Source organism: Pollachius pollachius (genome assembly GCF_949987615.1).
Source record: "Pollachius pollachius genome assembly, chromosome: 14".
NCBI lineage: Eukaryota > Metazoa > Chordata > Actinopteri > Gadiformes > Gadidae > Pollachius > Pollachius pollachius.
The window spans coordinates 8,382,150-8,403,232 of NC_136947.1; the positions used below are offsets into that span (position 1 = coordinate 8,382,150).

General features: G+C 43.8%; 1 protein-coding gene and 1 long non-coding RNA gene across 2 annotated transcripts; one reads left to right on the plus strand and one right to left on the minus strand.

Annotated features, from left to right (window-relative positions):
• Positions 1-6,489: 6,489 nt before the first annotated feature.
• On the minus strand, positions 6,490-8,544 carry LOC307086346. The gene is made up of 3 exons (XR_013812432.1): positions 8,160-8,544; positions 7,915-8,056; positions 6,490-7,810 (listed from the first exon to the last, which is right to left on the minus strand). It is a non-coding gene; the product is annotated as an uncharacterized lncRNA (long non-coding RNA).
• A 5,458-nt stretch (positions 8,545-14,002) lies between these two features.
• On the plus strand, positions 14,003-20,017 carry asb10 (ankyrin repeat and SOCS box containing 10; the record flags this gene model as incomplete). The annotated part of the gene is made up of 5 exons (XM_079751565.1): positions 14,003-14,330; positions 16,093-16,360; positions 17,275-17,779; positions 19,315-19,428; positions 19,832-20,017. 5 exons carry the CDS (start codon positions 14,003-14,005, stop codon positions 20,015-20,017), a joined length of 1,401 nt encoding a protein of 466 aa, XP_079607691.1.
• Positions 20,018-21,083: the final 1,066 nt, after the last annotated feature.

Here is a 21,083-nt window from a genome sequence, read left to right on the forward strand (position 1 = left end):
CTGATTGGCTTAAACTTTACTACCAGGATTGATACTTCTATACCATTGGTTAATCGCTAGAAACATTCTAGAAATCAGAATGATCCCGCCATAGAGTTGCGTCATCTCCATTCGCACCTGAAATAAAGTCGACTTCACTTTCACATTAACTACAATGAGTCAACAGACCCGTTTCACAGAGCTGTCATTGTAGGGCACACACACAGGTGTCGTTCATAAACGCCTATTATGGGACTCCTCCTTTTATGCCCCAGAGTACACTAGTGAAGGTATGTTTAACTTCAAAAAAAATGTTGATACATAATACCTATTTTTGTTAGGTAAAAATACCATGCATTATGCTTCCTACAGCATTGGAAAATTCAAAAATGGATTTTATGAACCCACTTTCGTCAATGACCAAATAATTGAAACAAAGGGGAGAAGTGTGTTCAGAGTGCATGGGGAACCATCAGGTATGAACTTTACGTGCTGGCTGATGACACCATGAGGGCCCGCCCCTCACAACACAGGTCCTGTGACCTGTGAACGTAAACAGACATCATGATTGGGAAGTTTGGGATTAAGAGCGAAACATATGTACTACCACCCTTAGGTTATTACCAAGCTCTGCCTAGATTTACATTCATAGTTAAATTGAGCAGACTCTTTAATCCAAAGCCACTTACAATAAGTACATTTGTCAGAAGAAAGAGAAACAATGCTGTCGGTATAGTAAGGATGATCATAGAACCAAGTGCACTAGGAATTGTTAGGTTAAACCATTCCCTGAGATAATAGAATTGATGAAATTTTATCTTGATATTGGCATGAATGTGAGCATACACTTAGCTTAATATGAGTTCCAATCAAAGAAATAAAAACTGAGGGGGAAGATTCTACCTTGGACGCAAGGGGGAGGAGTCTACAGATGTGTGCTATACAGTTCAAAGCATGCAGGGAACCAATCGGTTCAGTGGGCCTTGGATACGTCTTTGTAGACCAAATTGTTCAGCTTGATGTGATGATAAGGACAAGGCTGCTTTTAAACTAGACAGACTAGCACAAAGCATGTCAACCGCACAGCCGTGATTACTCAGACACTTTAAATTGGATCAAAAGTGCCCAAGAAATGTAATAATGTTGTCAGGTTTTTGGTAATTAATCACTGTTGTTACTATAATTAATAGCAGAATTCACTAGAACGAAATGTGGATGTTTAACTCCGAATGACACGTTTTGTTTGAGGACAATGAACGAGGATGGATAAATGTGAACTATAGGGAGGATATAGGAAATAAAAGGCTGTACAATGACTAGACTAAGATCTGTCCACTTCTGCAATGGCAGATTGCTGCTCATCTATTAAACAGATAAGATCCCTCCATCTGCCAGCAAGGACAGACACACTCTTTAGTAGTCTAGCAACAGCATTGGATGCATGGATTTGTATCCTAGATTATGTGTTAACATGCTATGGGGATGAGGGGCAGGGTTTTAAAAATGTCGGGGTCAGACACAACATACCTGTCTCTGGGCTGGGTATTCAGTAGGAGGTCTTGATCCCAAAAATATCCATGTATTCAAATTTTGGCCCAGAGAGCAACGATCTGTAACATTGGATTCATATAAGTACAAGAGTATAAGTAGGATATATAACACAGTGTTGCTAACAGTGTATGATCTTAACTATTGCTGCAGATAATAACGTACATGGTGGTCGCTGCGGATGTGGATGTAAAGTGATGGCTTTGTGTGCAATAGCTGATGCAAGCGCGACACCTAGTGGACGATATTCTGCATTTTATTGTGTATGTTTGACTCAATGTAATTTCCTCAATGTATTTCTATTGTGTATCACAGAGGCTCCAGAGCGGATAGCATCGCTTCAAGCTTCACTCTGTGTCTCCACGTGTCCACGTGGCTGATTATTAAACATCATTAATCAATATTAAACAGGTGCGCCTTCAGGAAGAAGCGGACTATCCTCCAAAAAGGCACTCCAAGTCAAAAAAACGTTCAGACGATTTGCATTCTTATCAGGCCACAATAATGGCTAACGATGTACAAAAGAAGAAGAAGAAGAAGAAGGTGAAGGTAGGAGGAGGAGGAGGAGCAGGAGCAGGAGGGAAGAAGAAAGCAAAGAAAAAGGGCAAAAGGAGAGAGACTTATAGTCCGGCAGATTAAATCCATATTTTAGGACAATTGTTCACTTTGCGATACTAGCACCAAATTCGGCATGAATAATGCCTAGACCCTACTTACCCTACTAGCCACCTGAAAATCCATCATGGCGGCCATTTCTTTTAAGATGGCTGCGACATCAAATGTATCAAAACCATTTTTATTGTACAATGGTAATTGCTGGAAATGTTTAAATTATCTAGGCATCAACTTGTATTTTGAGTAGACAAATCCAATGGTGCAAATAAAAATCTATTTCAAGTCTAGTTTTCAAGATGGCGGCAATTTTTCGACTCAAATTCAGTTTTCTGTCAAATGTTATCACACATGAAGTTTAAATTTTCCAAATTATACAAAAATCTTTTGATCCTCATTAAAATGTCCTCAATCTCAAAATGTTGAAAAACGTCTTTGTAAGAGAGTGATGTCAAAGCACAACCAGGGCACATTGGTGGTGCTGTGAGACTCAGCATGGGGTTCAGGTAAAGTAGGCCTACTTACTGTAGTTGTAGTCTACTAATTGTAGTACTCACTTCAGTTCAATTATAGCAAGTATAGCTTAGTGTCCCAAATGCTATCTAATTAGCCCTTTATTTTTATTTCCTAAATTTCTCTGCTGAGATGAATAAAGTATATCTTATCTTATATGCACCAACTATTAGTTTAATTAGTTGTAGTATAGTTAGATAGCCGCACCTGAATTGACAGGATGTGCCAGCGCGGGAAAGCCGAGCCAAGGGTAATGGGCTTTAAAGGACAATTCCGGCGCAAAATGAACCTAGGGTTTAATTACACATGTGTACCAAGTTTGGAGGTTTGCCGGGATTTGATTTGATGCTAAACAAATGTGACCACTTTTAGCCCAAACCACTAATTACCTCCTAACGCTAGCTGTCAACGTGAAGTTTGTACCTGTCTCTGCAAATTATCTTTATATTTACAAAGTTCTCAATGCTTCAGTTTACAGGTAGGGGCCTTCATTATGCTACCATCAAAGTGTGGGGTTATTTTGAGTCTTGTTAGTGGTCTAGTAATAGCGATTTCTTTTTACCACACCCTCTGCCCCGACAACTAGCGTTAGGAGGTAATAGGTTAATAGGTTAATTTTGCGCAGGAATAGTCCTACCTGTATTTTGTACGGATCGCACGGGACTTAAATGGCACTGGATGAACGATCGGGCTAGGTGTAGGGCCCTTTGATGTATGAACCTGGTTGTATCCCATATCTGAATGTACTTTTGTATTTTGTATGGTTAGGTGATAAAAGGATAGTCCCTCGGCCTCAACTATTACACATAATGGCTGCTTCTAATCCACTGAGTTCTCCAACTCATTATTCATGTAGTCTTGAGAGCAATGGTTATTCAATGATTGCCACAAACATACCACTCTTTCAAGCAATCAACCAGTTGCCAATCAGGTTAGACATGTCCTGGTTGGACGATGGAGGGGGCATTGAGGAAACACTGAGAAGGAACAGTGCAAAATATCACCAAAGCCGTCGTCTGATGTTCAATAATAGCAAGCTTGAGCGTACAAGAAAAAGGGCAGCTTCCATCCAGATTGACCCTGGTGAGGGGCACTCAGGACTGTGCTTCAAGTGCAGATGTGTTTCTTGTGTGAGATGATGGAACCCATGTCCGAACTACGACAGGCAATGACCATACAACTGAATGACGCTCAACGAATGGGCCCGTAACCTTAATGATGGTAAACTCCTTTCTATATTGAGTAGTGGAGATTCTGTGGCCCAGGAGTTGAAGTACCATTGCTCCTGTTTAGCAGCCCTATACAATATAGAGAGGGCATATCAGTTAGAAAAGAACAATGACACAAATGGTGTGAATCTAGAAAAAGGGAAGCACTCCCACTTGTGTTCTCAGAGCTACTTACTTATGTAACTGAGACCAGAAACAACAGTGACGAGCCTGTTGTATTTCGACTCACTAAATTGGTCAGCCTGTACAAGCAGAGGCTTCAACAATTCATGACAGACATCCCAGATGTAAACTCAACTAGACTGAAAGACCGCCTTTTGGCAGAGATCCCTGGGCTTGAAGCATACAAGAAAGGAAGAGATGTTCTTCTGGCTTTTAAAAAAGATGTTGGCCCGGTCTTGTCTGAAACATCAAACTACTCTGATGCTCTTGCTCTTGCCACAGCTCCCAAAATATTACGCAGGCAAAAAACCTTGTAGAGATGCTTCATGACCATGGTCTCAGCATCGCGTATGACCGAGTACTTGACATTTCAGCGCAGTTGAAATGTCTCTAGGAACAGCTGGGGTCCAGTCCAGATGAGATGGTACCACTCTAGGAACAGCTGGGGTCCAGTCCAGATGAGATGGTACCACTCTAGGAACAGCTGGGGTCCAGTCCAGATGATCTGGTACCACTCTAGGAACAGCTAGGGTCCAGTCCAGATGATCTGGTACCACTGGGGGATTCCTCTGACTCTCTGTGGTTATTTGGCATATCTCAGGAAAGAGATCAGGGAAGCATGAGCGCTCACAAAACGTTTACAACGTAGACGTTTCCCGCCATCAATTGATAAACCAAGTCATGCAATTAATGTAAATAAAATAAAACACACCTTCATTACCAGGCCACTTCATGAGAATAGGGTTGCTCTGTAGGCCAGCAGTCCATGCTCCTGCTCTAACAGTCTGCTGTAAGAGGAGCGGTGATAAGTACAGCAACTTAGCAGCTTGTCCACGGGCGTCATATGCCGGCAAAGGGGGAAATTCAAAATGCCATCAACATACTGGCGATTTTTTGTTTTATAGAATATCTACAATGCATTGAGTCTGATTATTATCATAATTGATTAATCCTTATTAACTGCAAAAATGCATTTGTGGTTTTCGGGTGTTGCTTGTGCAGCGTTCGCCAGCTCTTGCAGATGACACGTTGTGTTGTTTCGAGTGTGACTCGAATAAACCTCAACACTACCACTTCGCCCTACCCCTCTATCAAAACATCAATCAGGAATCCCTACACCTACATACAACATACAAGAGAACATACGTATAAAGATATAATAACTCACCTTAATCCGAGGCTCATAGTAGTTAGTAGTCAATCAACAGACCAGTTTCACAGAGCTGTCATTGTAGGACACACACACAGGTGTCGCTCATAAACCCCTATTATGGGACTCCTCCTTTTATGCCCCAGAGTACACTGAAGATACGTTTATCTTAAAAAAAATGTTGATCCATAATCCCTTTTTTTGTTAGGTAAAAATACCATGCATACCATAGGGAGAGTGGGGTAAAGTGAGACATTTTTTACATTTGCTCCCCTCTAAGCCAGCTAAAATGACATATCAGTAAAATGCACACATTTACCATTAATTCAGGATGTTTCCTAGCCATGGAAATTATCAGAATGAATTCAGGACGAAGGGCAGTGAAAATATGATTGTTTTTTAAAAAGTGGTCTTGTGTCTCACTTTACCCCATCTCAGGGGTAAACTGAGACAGACCAGCGAAATCAATGGGGTAAAGTGAATCAGCAAGGGGTAAACTGATCCACTTACTTTATCCACTCTGAAACTACCATAACAAAACATGTTGTAACAGTTAGAATCCTGACAGCTTGCTTGACAACCACACATTCCACAACTAATTTCAGACTAGTTACAGAATCATGGGGATTGTCAATTAAGCCCTTTTTTTTCTGAACACTGTAAAGTAACTCTGAACAAAATCAAATACAACATAGTATAATTCAAAATGTTTTAATTAACATTCAAATGACAGATAGAACCAGATAGATTAGAACACAGTCTGGGAGTCAGAACACAGGACTAGATCCACATGGATTAGAACATCAGCCTACTCTTTGGATGTGCTTTATGTGTTAACTCGAAGTAGGCTACTCTACATTCCAGCCCTGAAGGTTACAGGGAAAGATGAAGAGTTGCTCTCTCCGTGTGGTTCCTCCAGGCCTTTTAGGTTGAGGCAGCTTCTTCACCACGTCACTTTTATGAACATGTGCCACATCATTTTCCTTTATAGCAAACATGGGTCTCTCGCACTCTTTCATGTTTCCCTTGATTCTTCTGAGAAATTGTGCAAGTATTTCGTCATCCTCAACTTTCTCAACCATGCCAATGTAACGGACGCTCCTGTGTTTGGTTGCAAAGTTTACTATGACAAAGTCACCCACGGACAGATCTGTGTTTCCTGGATCACTTCTCTCATCCTCAGAGCTCTCTTCGTCAGACACATCATCAAGTGGGACAGGGACATCACTCTCCTCAGAGCTGCTAACTACGATTTTCTTTTTAGTTGCTTTCTTTTTCGGTTTTCCCTTTTCTTTGCTATTTTGCTTTTTCCCTGCCAGTTTCTTTTGACTTTCTTTATAAGCCTTTTCAATTGCCTGCTTCTCAGGAGTATCAGTTATGATGGCTGTCTTCACACGCTTTCGTTTGGTTTGTGTTCTGGGGGAACATTTGGGAAGTGGTACGATTTCACGAGGAGACACATATCCAGGTCGGCTGGGAACACGTGGCACATCTGAGTCAGCTGGCGGGGCACATCCATGTGGACCATGTGCAGTGGATGAATTAGCATCATCAAGTGATTTATCTGCAGCGGGTGGACCATCTGCAGCGGGTGGACCATCTGCAGCGGGTGGACCATCTGAAGTGGGTGGACCATCCGGATCATCTGCAGTGGCAGGCTGCAGCTCAGGGTTTGGCCGGTCGGACACCATGGATGGTGCAAACGCTCCATCAGGGAAAATTTCTCGGTTATATGGGAAAATCCCAGTGGACCTAAATCCAGAAGTGATGTTGCGTGGTGTCACTGCTGACATGAAGGCCTCATTCACAAGTCCAGCAATCTGGTAGATGGAGACTGTTTTGCCAGGGTTAGATCTCATTCACCCATCAAGAGCTTGGCTGTATTGGGTCTTGAACGGGCCATACACGGTCACGTCGAGAGGCTGCAATCGATGGGATGTGTGGGGAGGGATGGTGAGCAGAACAATACCGTTGCTCTTGGCTACTTCTACTGCTTTGAGTGAGATGTGAGCCTTCAGGTTATCCAGGATAAGCAGCATGGGACGGTCAGGGGTGCAGTTAGTGTGCTGTATCAGGTGATCAAGGAACTCAGGCCAGGTGTCTTCATTCATCCATCCCGTTCTGGTGGAGGTACCTTTGGCTCCTGGAGGTGCTCCTATCATGAAGCAGTCCTTAAACTTAACTCTGGGGAAGACAAACATGGGAGATGTGGCATTCCCAGCAGCATTCACTGCACACACCACAGTCACCAATTCTCCTCTCTCAGCCGATGTGACAGAACCAACTTGCTTTTTTCCTTTCTCTGTCACAACCTGAATCAAATAGAAAGTTTAGAATCAATGGCATGTGCAATTAGTAGGCTACCACTGGTCTGAAAGTTGTATTTAATTGTACTTATTTTCAGTCCATTCATTTTTTCCAGTTGACAAGTTCACAAAATTACTAATAGCATTAGTTTCTGCATTCTGTCAATAGCTAGCTGGTCATTATCACAAGCCACTCAGTATCAGCCTGGTGCTCTCTAGTGTATCATGTGTAGCTTACCTGCCGTGGCTTTTTTACTGTAAATACGCCTGTTTCATCCACATTGTAAATCATGTGTGGAGGGAATTTATGCCTGTTAAAGATGAGACGCAAGGGAAGAACCTTATCAGAATCAAAAACAAATATTACTGGTAAATCCTCCATAAAAATGTGCAACTACAGAATTAATTCTGTCACCTGTCCATCACTACAGCCAGATTGTCAAAGAACTCCGCGACTGTAGTTTTATTGAAGGCTGTAGCCCTTCCCATTGATGTTGCCTCTGGAGTTCGGACAGAGAGATGGCGACGTGCTAGGAAGCTGCCAAACCAATCTGCACCTAGAGTAGACAATTCATTATTATAAGATTTAGCTTTGTGGCAAGATCTGTTGGCCTTAGTTAACCTACAGAATCATGTGATCTCTTGAACACCCTAGCCTACCTGCACATTGTGTCTTTGTCCAATTGGCAGGGACAGGGATATAGTTTTTCTCTGCATATTCAAATGCCAGTTGACGGCACTTAACTGGAGGAAGGCCATGGAACTGGTCAGCTAGTTGTTTCAAGTGTTGGGCAAGCTCCTCCTCCATCTCATCTGTGAATATTCTCTTTGCCTCAGCTACTGCACCCCAGGCTACTGATTTTACTTCCCCTTTCTCTTTTTTCTTCATGAACCTTAGGAGGCTTGACTTGTCAATATGTCTGTCCCTTGCAGCTGCTCTTAAAGACATCTTCCCTTCCTTGACCTCAGCGGCTGCACTTTCCATCTCCTCAAGGGATGTTTTGCCCCAGGTTGTCTTCCTGCTGTATATCCTTGGCATGATGGCTTTTCTACAATGTTTATGACATTAAAAATAAAACATATGTGACGTAATATTACATTAAAATATGTTTAAGACTAAACTTAACTTGTGCCTCATGGTGGGGTAAAGTGAGACACTGTCTCACTTCACCCCACAGCATTTGTCTCACTTTCCCCCACCACCACCATTTTAGAAAAAATGACCTCTCTTAGTAAATCAAGCCAATCTTCAGCTAGCATCATCACATGGTTTTATATGTTGGTAGTTCATCAACATGTATGATATAAGTTTTTCTACCTGAATCAATTTGCTTTGGCACAACAGTTGATTAAGTTGACAGCAAGAAAATTTACTTTAACATGCAAAAAATATATTTTTGTGAAAAAAACATGCTTACCACAGCACCAGGAGGTTCTCTCCTTCATGGCCAAGGGGAAATGGGAGGGGCTTGAAAACATAATGGTCACATGACCACAAATGTGTCCCGTTGCCTAGATACAGGGGGTGTCTCACATTACCCAATGTCTCACATTACCCCGTTCTCCCCTACTTCCTACAGCATAAGAAATTCAAAATGGATTTTCCATGTCATGCTTTAAATCATAATGAAATAAATTATATTTTTGGGGGTGGGATTCCTCATCAGAGAGAAGACAAGCAAATCTTATAACTTTATATTTGCTTTATACAGAACCCCCCAGGGTTCCGTCGGCAATACGAGGGGCTCCGCAAAATACTTTGCTAGAAATTATAAAATCGTGTTCTAGCTTAAAAAATATCGATAGAGCACTAACCCTATCTACTAAAACGCCTGGAGACATTTATGAAGCCTGAATAAATGTCTCTTGCAGTTTTAGTTTGTATTGTTGTAGTTGTCTCTGTAATCCTACAGGGGACAGCAGAAGCATATGTAAATTGTTTGAAGATACATTCTTTCTCATCGGTCTTCAAGCATCAACAATGGTTGTTATGTTCACTCCGTTCGACGCAAAATTGATCAAGGCTTTAATGTAGATGCTGCCCTTTGCATTCATGTTCATGTGGATCAATAGAAAGTAGGCAAGGATCCAATGTGGAGGCTGTTAAATCAACATTTATCAAATGCATTAAGAATGAAATGTATCACACTGAACATTAACTTATCCATTTATTTAATGTAAACATAATAAAGCTGCTATTTAAACAAATCTGACAATACCTAGCATTACCTTATTTGCAGTCTACCAACTGGCAAAAAAAAAAAAAGTGGCTTTGAGTGTGTTTTAGTGCAGTACAGAAAACACAGGGATCTGCACGACTCGCTGCCTGTTACACTTGCTCATTAGCTTCATGAAAGACCTAATCAGTGATTATCCATACACTGAATAGTCTTTGATTGCAACATAATGAGTCTAATGACATCATGCCGATGCCATACATAATAAAGATGGAAAATAATAAAAAAGGTCTTACCAATTAGCATGTTTACATCAACCTAACCTGTACATACATACATACCGCTTCGTCCTACAAAGCTCTCATGTTAATACTTTTGTGTACGTGATTCCTCCCGGCCACCTGTCTCTCTGGCAACTCGTTTCACATGTTTACTGGTGATCGGGGTAATGATATAAAATCTGCAGACGCTATGAGGATGAAGACCTTTAATGGCCAGGTTTTTTTTTTCTTGTCCTTGATTATCATTGCCATGTAGGTCTCCCATCTTGGCTCCCGTTTTTCCACAGCCACACTCACACACCCACGGCCCCGGCCATACTCATTGCTGTCTTCTTTAGAGCGACTGCTACCAACATATTATGGATGGATGCATTAGTGATGTGCAGACCGGGGCTGGCTCGTGTGTCTCTTGTTGTCGTGCGCGAGCGCATCATTAGAAAATGTTCCACTTGGCAGGGAAGCGCGTATTAACTGCACACGCAATGAAATGAGGTTGTGATTGATGGTTAAAGTTATCGAGGACTATTAGCTTGAAATATGAACCTCTCAATTGTCGTGATGAAGCGCGGAGCTATTTGCGTGTTGATCAGTGCATTGAGAGACGATTGGAATCCGCAAAGGCTGATGCATTATAGGTAGGGGTGGGCTCACGGCTTTCCAAGGGAAAAAGTAATCCTGGTGCCACGGAATAGTTCAGGGCTACTGTTCAGTTTGAGACTGAGGCTTTATATGTATGTATACATAATGATATGTATGATATAAAGAGGTATAGTTAATTGGCTTTGTACTGTGTAAGGTTAATTGCACTTAATGGAGGTTAGCCAATGTTGTCATCAAATCGAGAGGTGGTCAGATATCTCTACACCAAGTAGAGAGAGGTGATTGTTAATCATTCATGGTGATACTATGGTGACCTCCAACGTAGAGTATACAGTTGGACTGCTATTGATGCCGATTTACCCTCAACTAACCTACACACAACTACCTACATTTTAAAAGGGAAACGGCAAAGAATAGCATGTGAAACCAACACCGAAGAAGTAATCGTCAGCCCCGTTTATAAAAGGGTGAATTTATGCTAGGAACCATGGTGACACTCTAAACTTGGACTTTGTGTGCACGCACAGTATGCCGTAGACGAACAGCCGAAACAATCGCAAACCCATTAGCTTTCATTATTACAGTAATTACTGTGTACATTTCATTACGGTCTCAGTATATTAAATGACTGCTTGGTGTGGAGGGAGGGCGTTAATCTCTTTCTGTATCACTGTGCACTGCAGTACTCAAAACAGCATTAAGAGGCACATAATCAGAGGGAACTAATTGCCTATGATTGCATAAATGAAGTGGCTCCATCTCGTCCCGAGAGCTCTGATTTCCATGTGTCCGGTCTCAAGCCACCGCCCCTAGGAGGGAGAGGGGGAGAGAGGGGGGAGGAGAGAGAGAGAGAGAGAGAGAGAAAGAGAGAGAGAGAGAGAGAACCATAGAACAAGAGAGACCGAAACACAGAGAGAGAGAGAGAGAGAGAGAGAGAGAGAGAGAGAGAGAGAGAGAGAGAGAGAGAGAGAACCATAGAACAAGAGAGACCGAAACACAGAGAGAGAGAGAGAGAGAGAGAGAGAGAGAGAGAGAGAGAGAGAGAGAGAGAGAGAGAGAGAGAGAGAGAGAGACTAGGTTGACCACAATACAGAGAGCCCCTTGCAGTCAGCGCCTGGTGGCTAATGTGAGGAAACCAAAGATTTAGTGAGTCCGCGGGGGGCCTCCCAGGGCAGGGGGGGGTGCAGCCACAACTGATGCCTTTTCCTTGTCGTAAAGAGTTTCCTCTGCTTCACAGAGAGAGGAAGGGGGAGTGTCGGAGGAGGCGGGGGGTGGGGGGGAGGGAGAAGGGGGAAAAAAGCCCCCATGAATGCCCACCATTTCAGAAATGAATTTATCGAAGTCACTGTCTTTTTCCCCATTAGTAAGTGTTTAGTTCAGCGTTTTAAATAATTGCGTTACCAGGAACGATATTTAAAATACATTTGGGAGTCAATGAGGCGGGAAAGTGCCTACATGTTTTGCTGATGACACGCAGGCCATTTGGAAGACATCAAAGTAGAAAGGAGGTAGCCCAGATGCATATTATAAACTCATTATGGATATCATTTAAAAGGATGTACTCCAGCAGCAAAAACAATATTCCTTGTCTCTCTCTGGTAATGTGTGTTTGCAAAGTTGAAACTCTTACACCGCCTTTACTTTAATGTGGCGGCGGTAGGGTAAATGTCCTTGATTTCCATACGAAGATAGTTTGTGGATGACACAAAGCGATGAATTCTGCTTTCCAAACGGAACCGGGGCTAAGTAACCTCTGCTGTCAGGAATAGCTTGGCTCGCTGTGCAGAGTGCTGGACAGGTCGGTCGACTTAAGCACAAGTCCATGGTAATCTGTTTAGCATCGTAGCTCACCGTAATACACAGGGTTTTTTAATGGCAACTGATAAGCCAATTCCGTCATTGTCTCATCCTGTATCACTCCTAACCCACAACAACCCTGAGCGATGTTTCAGAAGAGGTTTCAGTTTGGCTGTAGGTCATGTGTTTGCTGGTAACCAGGACTAGAAAGTATGGTCCATCCATCAAAAAGAGATGTGTGTGTGTGTGTGTGTGTGTGTGTGTGTGTGTGCGTGTGTGTGTGTGTGTGCGCGCGTGCGTGCGTGTGTGCGTGCGTGTGTAGATAGATAGATAGATAGATAGATAGATAGATAGATAGAATTTATTGTCATTGCACATGTCACGAGTACAGAGCAACGAAATTCTGTTTGTGTGTCTGTGTCTGTTTGTGTATGTGTGTGTGTATGTGTGTCTGTTTGTTTGTATGTATGTGTTTGTGTCTCTGTTTGTGTATGGTAGTTTGTGTGGGAATATGGGTTTGTCTATTTGTGTGTGTGTGTGTGTGTGTGTGTGTGTGTGTGTGTGTGTGTGTGTGTGTGTGTGTGTGTGTGTGTGTGACACTTGTCTGTGGGCGTAAAAGCCTTAATTATGCGGCGGTCCCTCCATCATCACCGGGCGATGCGTGGGGCAGAGTGACACAGCGGTGGCCAGTCATTGACTCTAATGTTCTGATGGAGGGAGCCAGCGCGCGGATGCAGAAAAGCCATTAACACACACACACACACACACACACACACACACACACACACACACACACACACACACACACACACACACACACACACACACACACACACACGCTGCACTCGTTGACTCGTCCAAACGCAGCATGTCTGGTTTCCTTTACGAACCCGAAACTGAAGAACAATAACAACTGTACATATAGTAGTATAATAGAAGTATAATAGTATGTACGTTTTGTCTCGACAAAAAAACATTTAGACTAAACCATTGACCTTTGTAATTTAAATTATACAAACCCTTGTGCCTGTGGCAGAAGGATATAACCCCATTAGCCCTCCCCTGTGTAAGTGATCTTTGCCGGAAATTTCAATACACAGTAAATTCTTGTTATGAATCATAAAATGAATATTTAAAAGTTTTTTTCCAAGTATATATTTTCATATAGGCTATTGCAGTATGGCCCTGCTTTATAAACCTTATAAAGACACGACCCTATCCAATGTCTGGTCTTAACAGAAATGTGCTGTGAGCCAGCCGTGTGTGTGATGGAAGCGGTCGGTGATTGAACACATTTCATTCGGTCAACAACAGCATTTCAATTCAACCGTGTAGCTGTGCTGGGAGCTGGGAGGCGAGACAACAAGAGAGGCCGACTGAGGTGCTATAAATACAGAACTGCGGCGTGTCACGCTGTCCGCCGGGGCCCTGGTGTAAGATATCAAAACAACCCTGTTGGCTCAACCTCCCAGCAGCTGGCAACACGTCCGTGAACATGTCAGCCAGACTGGGAACCTCTGACAGAAACACGCAGTGGCGGCAGGCAGCAGCAGCCTCGGAACGACTGCCGCACCGCAACTCTGAGCGACGAGATTCGAGTTCACGGCGTTTGCCTCCCGACACGTTTCTCTCTCGAGCGAGTCCCGACATGTCGCAGAACAGCAGCTTCGTCTTCAGCAGCACGGCGCTGCGCTCGCTGCAGCTGGACGAGGACATGCTGGAGCGACACAGACACCAGAGGAGGGCGGCCTCCAGCCAGCTCACCGGCTACATGCTGAAGAAGGAGGCCCGGAGCCGGCAGCTGCTGGCGTCCAGGACCTCGGCGCCGCCCGCGGTGTGCAAGGACCTGGTCACCCAGAATGCCCTGTACACTGGAGACCTGGAGGCCCTCAGAGAGCTGTTCCCCAAGGACACCAGGGCCAACTTCATCATCGAGCCCCGGGGCGGGGACATGCGCTGGGTCGCCAGCGGGGAAGGTGAGGCGTCACTGGTAATTATTTTTAGTAATAATTTGTGGAGGTTCATGTTTGAGCAGTGTTGATGACAATGATGTCTGAAGAATTGTGTGTGTGTGTGTGTGTGTGTGTGTGTGTGTGTGTGTGTGTGTGTGTGTGTGTGTGTGTGTGTGTGTGTGTGTGTGTGTGTGTGTGTGTGTGTGTGCTCCAAATTGGGTCTAGCTCTTGTTGAATGACTTTATTACCATGGTATAGCCCCAGCAAAACAAAAAAAAGAAAATGAAGGTGTTTTTCATATATATTTTCGCCCCAAACATTTGTTTGTGATTACTTCTGATATATTGATGTCTATCATAGTCATGACACACGCCTGCACTGGTGTTAGACTAACAAGTATTTTATCAAATTGAAGCTCTTGCTTTGATTGCTCTTTTGTCAACTGATAGCTCACAGCGCAGGGATCGACAGGTTTTTGGTTTTTGACAGATTCAAATATCAAGGCTAGGAAGTTTGCGTCACACTACCCTAGCCACCACCATCAACCCTCCCAATTTTTGAAAAACAATGTGCCATTCCAATTTCCGGCTTTATGCAGACGCCTCACAAAAGATGTTCGGAAAATGCCACTTAACTTCTGTTGGATAGAGCCTTAACGATTCAAAATAATCTGCGTTCATTGGATACACTGGCAATCGAAAACTGACACTGAGTGAATGAGGGTTTTCTACAACTTGGAGTTAGACCTGAAGAGTACATTCAAGCCAAGTGATGCCGTTATGTTTTATAGTGATCAGAGCTGGGGGTTAGAATTGTCTGACATCCAGTATACTAAAAACATAATGCATTGTTTGCATTATGCTGCAAAGTTGCAATTTGCTTAAATGCACTCATCATTCCACATAAAGCCCCCACAACTCCCTCACCACTGACTGCAACGGTGCTTATGATGCAACAGTTAGCATGCCACATGTGACCCGCTATCTGTTGCTGAGGCGTACCCCTGGCACGGTTCACAGGGCTGACCAAGATATCACGTTACAACGCCCTGAATAACCCTGACTTGACTGTATTAAGTGGTTTGATTCCTCTAGGAGAAAACGCAGCACATCAAATCTCAACACTTTACCAGAATGAAAACGTAGAAACAGCTCCGTCGATGTCGTAGTTTTTGTTTCATATTTTATAGTTATGGATCGTCAACTCTCCAAGTTTGCATTTTGCAAGCCGAAGACCTACCGCAGCGATGTGATCGCCACAGCTCAGGCCAGCGGTTGCGTTTTGCAATTCTGGAACGCTCTCCTGGTTGGAGACGGTTTGACACTGATCAGCATCATGGATGACGAGGAGTTTACCTTCCTCATCAATTCTGTCTATGACACCAGCAACATAGAGGAGTGGAAGAGCTTCAGGTTCAACTACAGAGGACTGAGTACGTCATCCCGGAGACACGGAAATATGAAACAAGTTTGAGACATATTCTAACAAACTTTCTTGGAGGAGATAAGTTGTACGGTTCTGAGGAGGCACAAACCAAGCAACATCATCTTTTATGAACCAAAGTGGAGGATTTGATTAACTCTAAATTTCTACTATGTGGAGTGTCTTACCTGAATGCCAATGAAGCTGATGAGGGCGTCTAAACTTGACCTTTTCTCCCCATCTCTGCCGCATCCTTCTTCTTCTTCTTCTTCTTCTTCCTTCCCTACTTCCTTTTTTCTTCCTTCCCTCCTACCTCCCTCCTTCCCTCCTTCCCTCCTTCCCTCGTCCTCCCCTTCCTGTCCAGGGCTGTGGTCCCTATCCTACGAGCAGGAGCTGACCACGCCCCTCCACATCACGGCGTGTCGGGGTTTCGCCGACTGCCTTCGCCTTCTCCTCCAGCGGGGGGCCGATGTGGAGCTAGCGCCCGGCGGCAGCACGGCGCTGCACGAGGCCTGCGAGAGCTGCCAGCCCGAGTGCACCAAGCTGCTGCTGAGCCACGGGGCCAACGCCAACGCCGTCTCCGAGGACGGCCTCATGCCCCTGCACGTGTGCACCCTGCCGGAGTCCCTCGAGTGAGTGGACGGGTGGACGGGCGGGAAAGGGTCGATGGTGGACATTTGAGGAGAATATGCACAACAATGGTAGTATTAGTAGGATTTAGGTTGAGAAACGTATACACAACAATGTATATGTAGGTTTAGTAGTAGTAGTAGTATTAAAAGGATTATGTTGAGAAACTTGTACAACGCTGAGATTGTTAATAGGATTTAAGTAGAGAAATGTACACAACAATGATAGTATTAGTAGGATTAAGGTTGAGAAACTTATGTACCACAATGAGAGCAATAGTAGGATTTAGGTTTAGAAACGTGTACAATCATGATAGCATTAGTAGGATTTAGGTTGAGAAACGTGTACAATCATGATAGCATTAGTAGGATTTAGGTTGAGAAACGTATACAACAATGATAGCATTAGTAGGATTTAGGTTGAGAAACGTATACAACAATGATAGCATTAGTAGGATTTAGGTTGAGAAACGTATACAACCATGATAGCATTAGTAGGATTTAGGTTGAGAAACGTATACAACAATGATAGCATTAGTAGGATTTAGGTTGAGAAACGTATACAACCATGATAGCATTAGTAGGATTTAGGTTGAGAAACGTATACAACCATGATAGCATTAGTAGGATTTAGGTTGAGAAACGTGTACAACAATGATAGCATTAGTAGGATTTAGGTTGAGAAACGTGTACAACAATGATAGCATTAGTAGGATTTAGGTTGAGAAACGTATACAGCAATGATAGTATTAGTAGGATTTAGGTTCTTTGTTGAATCGTTTTTCATGGAAAAATCACTTTTTGGGCAGAATGGGCTAGGGCACAGGGAAGGGCTTTTAATGACTAATCACACTCCCATCTTATCTAGGGATTCCCTCGAACCAAAAGCCTTCTAACCTCCCCCCCCTTAACCCCAGATGTGCCCGGCAGCTCCTCCAGTACGGCGCCGCCATCACGGGCCGCAGCGTGGACGAGGAGGACACGCCCCTACACGTGGCCGCCCGGCACGGCCTGCCGGAGCACGCCGACCTCTACCTGCGCTACGGCGCGGCGGTGGACCGCCGCAACGAGGAGGAGCTCACGCCCCTCAGCGCGGCCTGCGCCCACCCCCACGAGGCCCACGAGCTGACCCGGTACCACCGGGTCTGCCAGCTGCTGCTGGCCGCCGGGGCCCAGGTGGGGCCCCTGGACCGAGACAAGCGCACGCCGCTGCACATGGCGTGCAAGCAGGCCAACGCGGACGTGGTGCAGCTGCTGCTGGCCCACGGGGCGGGGGTGAACGAGATGGACTACGGCGGCGAGGCGCCCATGCACAACATCCTGAAGGTGGTGTGTTATAAGACGGCGCAGCAGCCGGAGAGGGTGGTGCAGTCGCTGCTCAACTACGGGTCCATCCGGGTGTGGCCCGGGGCCCTGCCCGTGGTAGGTTCATCTACTGCTACTTTAACTTTATCTTACTGCCCGTGGTAGGTTCATCTACTGCTACTTTAACTTTATCTTACTGCCCGTGGTAGGTTCATCTACTGCTACTTTAACTTTATCTTACTGCCCGTGGTAGGTTCATCTACTGCTACTTTAACTTTATCTTACTGCCCGTGGTAGGTTCATCTACTGCTACTTTAACTTTATCTTACTGCCCGTGGTAGGTTCATCTACTGCTACTTTAACTTTATCTTACTGCCCGTGGTAGGTTCATCTACTGCTACTTTAACTTTATCTTACTGCCCGTGGTAGGTTCATCTACAGCTACTTTAACTTTATCTTACTGCCCGTGGTAGGTTCATCTACTGCTACTTTAACTTTATCTTACTGCCCGTGGTAGGTCATCTACAGCTACTTTAACTTTATTTTACTGCCCCTGGTAGGTTCATCTACAGCTACTTTAACTTTATCTTACTGCCCGTGGTAGGTTAATCTACAGCTACTTTACCTTTATTTTACTACCCATAGTACGTTCGTCTACAGCTGCTTTAACTTTATTTTACTTCCTTTACACTCCATGGTACGTTCATCTTCATCTACTTTAACTTTGGTTTGGTCACTTTATTTTACCTCCTGTAAAATAAAGTTATTATTTTACAGGAGTTATTATTATTTCAGCTTTTTATTTATTTTACTCTCCCAAAAAAGAGGACTAGCTCGTTGGCTTTGTAGGTCTGCCCAGCCTTGAGGAATACTCAGGTCATGCATGGGAGGAGTGCACGCAGGTAGGCGGGTAGGAAGGTAGACAGTCAGGAAAGCCATCCAATCAATTCATTCAGGCAGAATGAAATGATTGGACTGGTTATTACAGGCCTTCAACAGCTACAGATGGGTTGAAGTTTTGCCAGAATATTTGATTAATTTATTGCTCTCTTTAATGTTTAGAGAATTTCAACAAAAATTAGTAAAAATGTGTCTAAAATAACTGTCCTACCCCAGCTTTAACACTCGCACACAAAAACTCTTGGTCGTCGATTCAGTTAGTTTGACATTATTTTTATTTCCAAAAGGAAAGCCAGCCCAAAAAGTGTAACACACTTGGAGGTAACAAGCCGGCTTTGTTTGAAAATAAAGTCTTCACAACCTCACTTAAACATTCCCTATTCCGCGACACGACGTGAGGCGTTCCCCACTCCGCGGGGCGCTTGACTACCACTATCGCTGCTGAACCCACGTGGGCCTCAGCAGAAAAAGGCACGGCTCCTAATTAGGCAAGTGTTAATAGGAGATTAATTAGCGCTAATTGCATAATTTCCAGTTAAACCCCTAGAGGGAAGACCAATCTGTTCATTTCACAAGTGTTTAATTACTTCACTTATTTTTATGCTATGGAATCACGAGCTCAGTCGCGCTGAACGGGTTTCCACCGTCGACGTGTTTAGCGTCTCTTTAGCTGTTGTGTTGCTAAACCCGCCTGACGGCCGTGAGTGTGCGTGTATGTGTGTGTATGCGTGTGTGTGTGTGTGTGTGTGCAGGTGCTGAAGCACTGCTGCGGGTCTCCTCGTACCGTGGAGGTGTTGCTGAACGCCTACAGCCGGCTGAAGGTCACGGATGCCTGGGTGGAGGCCGTGCCCCCGGAAGTCTTCAAGGTAAGGAGATGTTGACCTCATCCTCCTCATCATCATCATCGTCATCATCATCTCGTCGTCGCAACTGTGGTGTTGTCGATTTGAGGAAAACTTTAAAGACACGTTTTTATTCTCGATGATTGATTTATTGAGTTTGTTCTGATGATGAGGTGAATAACATTGGATTTATTTTATATTCAATGTCTTATCTAAATATATTGGTTGTAGGCTATGTATATAAATATTATAGATATAACATATATATCAATATTAATATATAAATGCTTATTTCGTATTTTTTCCCTTCACACTTGATTTAATCCAATGTATTGAATTGCATTTGTACGGCGAAAGCATCAATCAACCGCACTGAAAACGTCCACACTCACTCAGGTTTCCTGTTGTGGTTCGTTCCCAAACCCAGGATCACCAGGACTTCTATGAGTCCCTGTTCTCCCTGGCCCGGACCCCCCGCTCCCTACAGCACCTGGCCCGCTGCAGGGTCCGGGTCTACCTAGAGGGGCGTCTGCTCAGGGTGGTCCCGAAGCTGCCCCTGCCCACCTTTATCCAGAACTACCTGCTGCTGCACTTCACGGGCTTCGTCCATTAAGTGTCGTGATTGGACGCTTGAGATCCGGATCGAGTAGGCCTATTTATGTGTTTAATGTTTTAGTGTTTGAGTTGAGGACAGATTGTTGGATAAATGCTTAGCAGATGCTCTGTAGATGTCTGTAAGAATAAAATGGTGGTTAGACAGACTGACAGACACAGAGAAAGACAAACAGTTTGACGGACAGACAGACGGAGAGACAGACAGGCCAAATTTATTGGGAAACAATATGTGCTCAAAATCCCATAATCCTCATTGACTCTTTCCCACATTAGGCAAAATGTAAAATTAAAAAAAAAAACACTTACTAAAATCCACCATTAGATGTGGTTAATAGAGCAGACTGACTGACTGTCTGAAAGACACATAAATATAGCCCACTATTTTGGTCATATTTCTCCATAAAGCCATACGTTTTTTATTGTGTAGTTGATAAAGCACATTCAAGGTGGAGAAAGAGACGGTTTAAATATATTTTAGCTATCGTGTTTTATTCGGGGAATGGGTTAACCTAACAATTGTTAGTGCTTGGCACTTGCTTCTACATCTTTACTGTAAAATCTTTTTTCTGACAAATGTACCTATTGTAAATCGCTTTGGACAAAAGCGTCTGCTAGATGCCCTGAATGTAAACGTTGTTTTGAACATGATCTTATTTCTAGAACCCATGCACGGTAAATTCCCATGTTGTACCAGGTCTCACCACCAGAGGGCGCTGCAGACCTGAGGCGACAGCCTGGGATCCTGACGCAGATCTCCATGGAGACGCTAAGATGTAGATAGATGAGCCGACTTTGGGATGTACAGTTGTTGTATTTTTATATGTGTCAAATGAATTATGATCATAGGCAATGTTGGTTGCCAACGTGGATCGACATGATAAAATATTTTTATAAATCCCACATTTTGAATTCCATAAATATGCTACAGCCTATATTGTAGGTCACAGGCCTAACAATTTTTGAAACTGGCGATTATTTGTTAATAAATTAAACTTTGCATTGCTGTTTATGGATGTGTTCATTAGTTTGTTACCATCGTTGCTCTATAGGTGTAACTCTGCCAC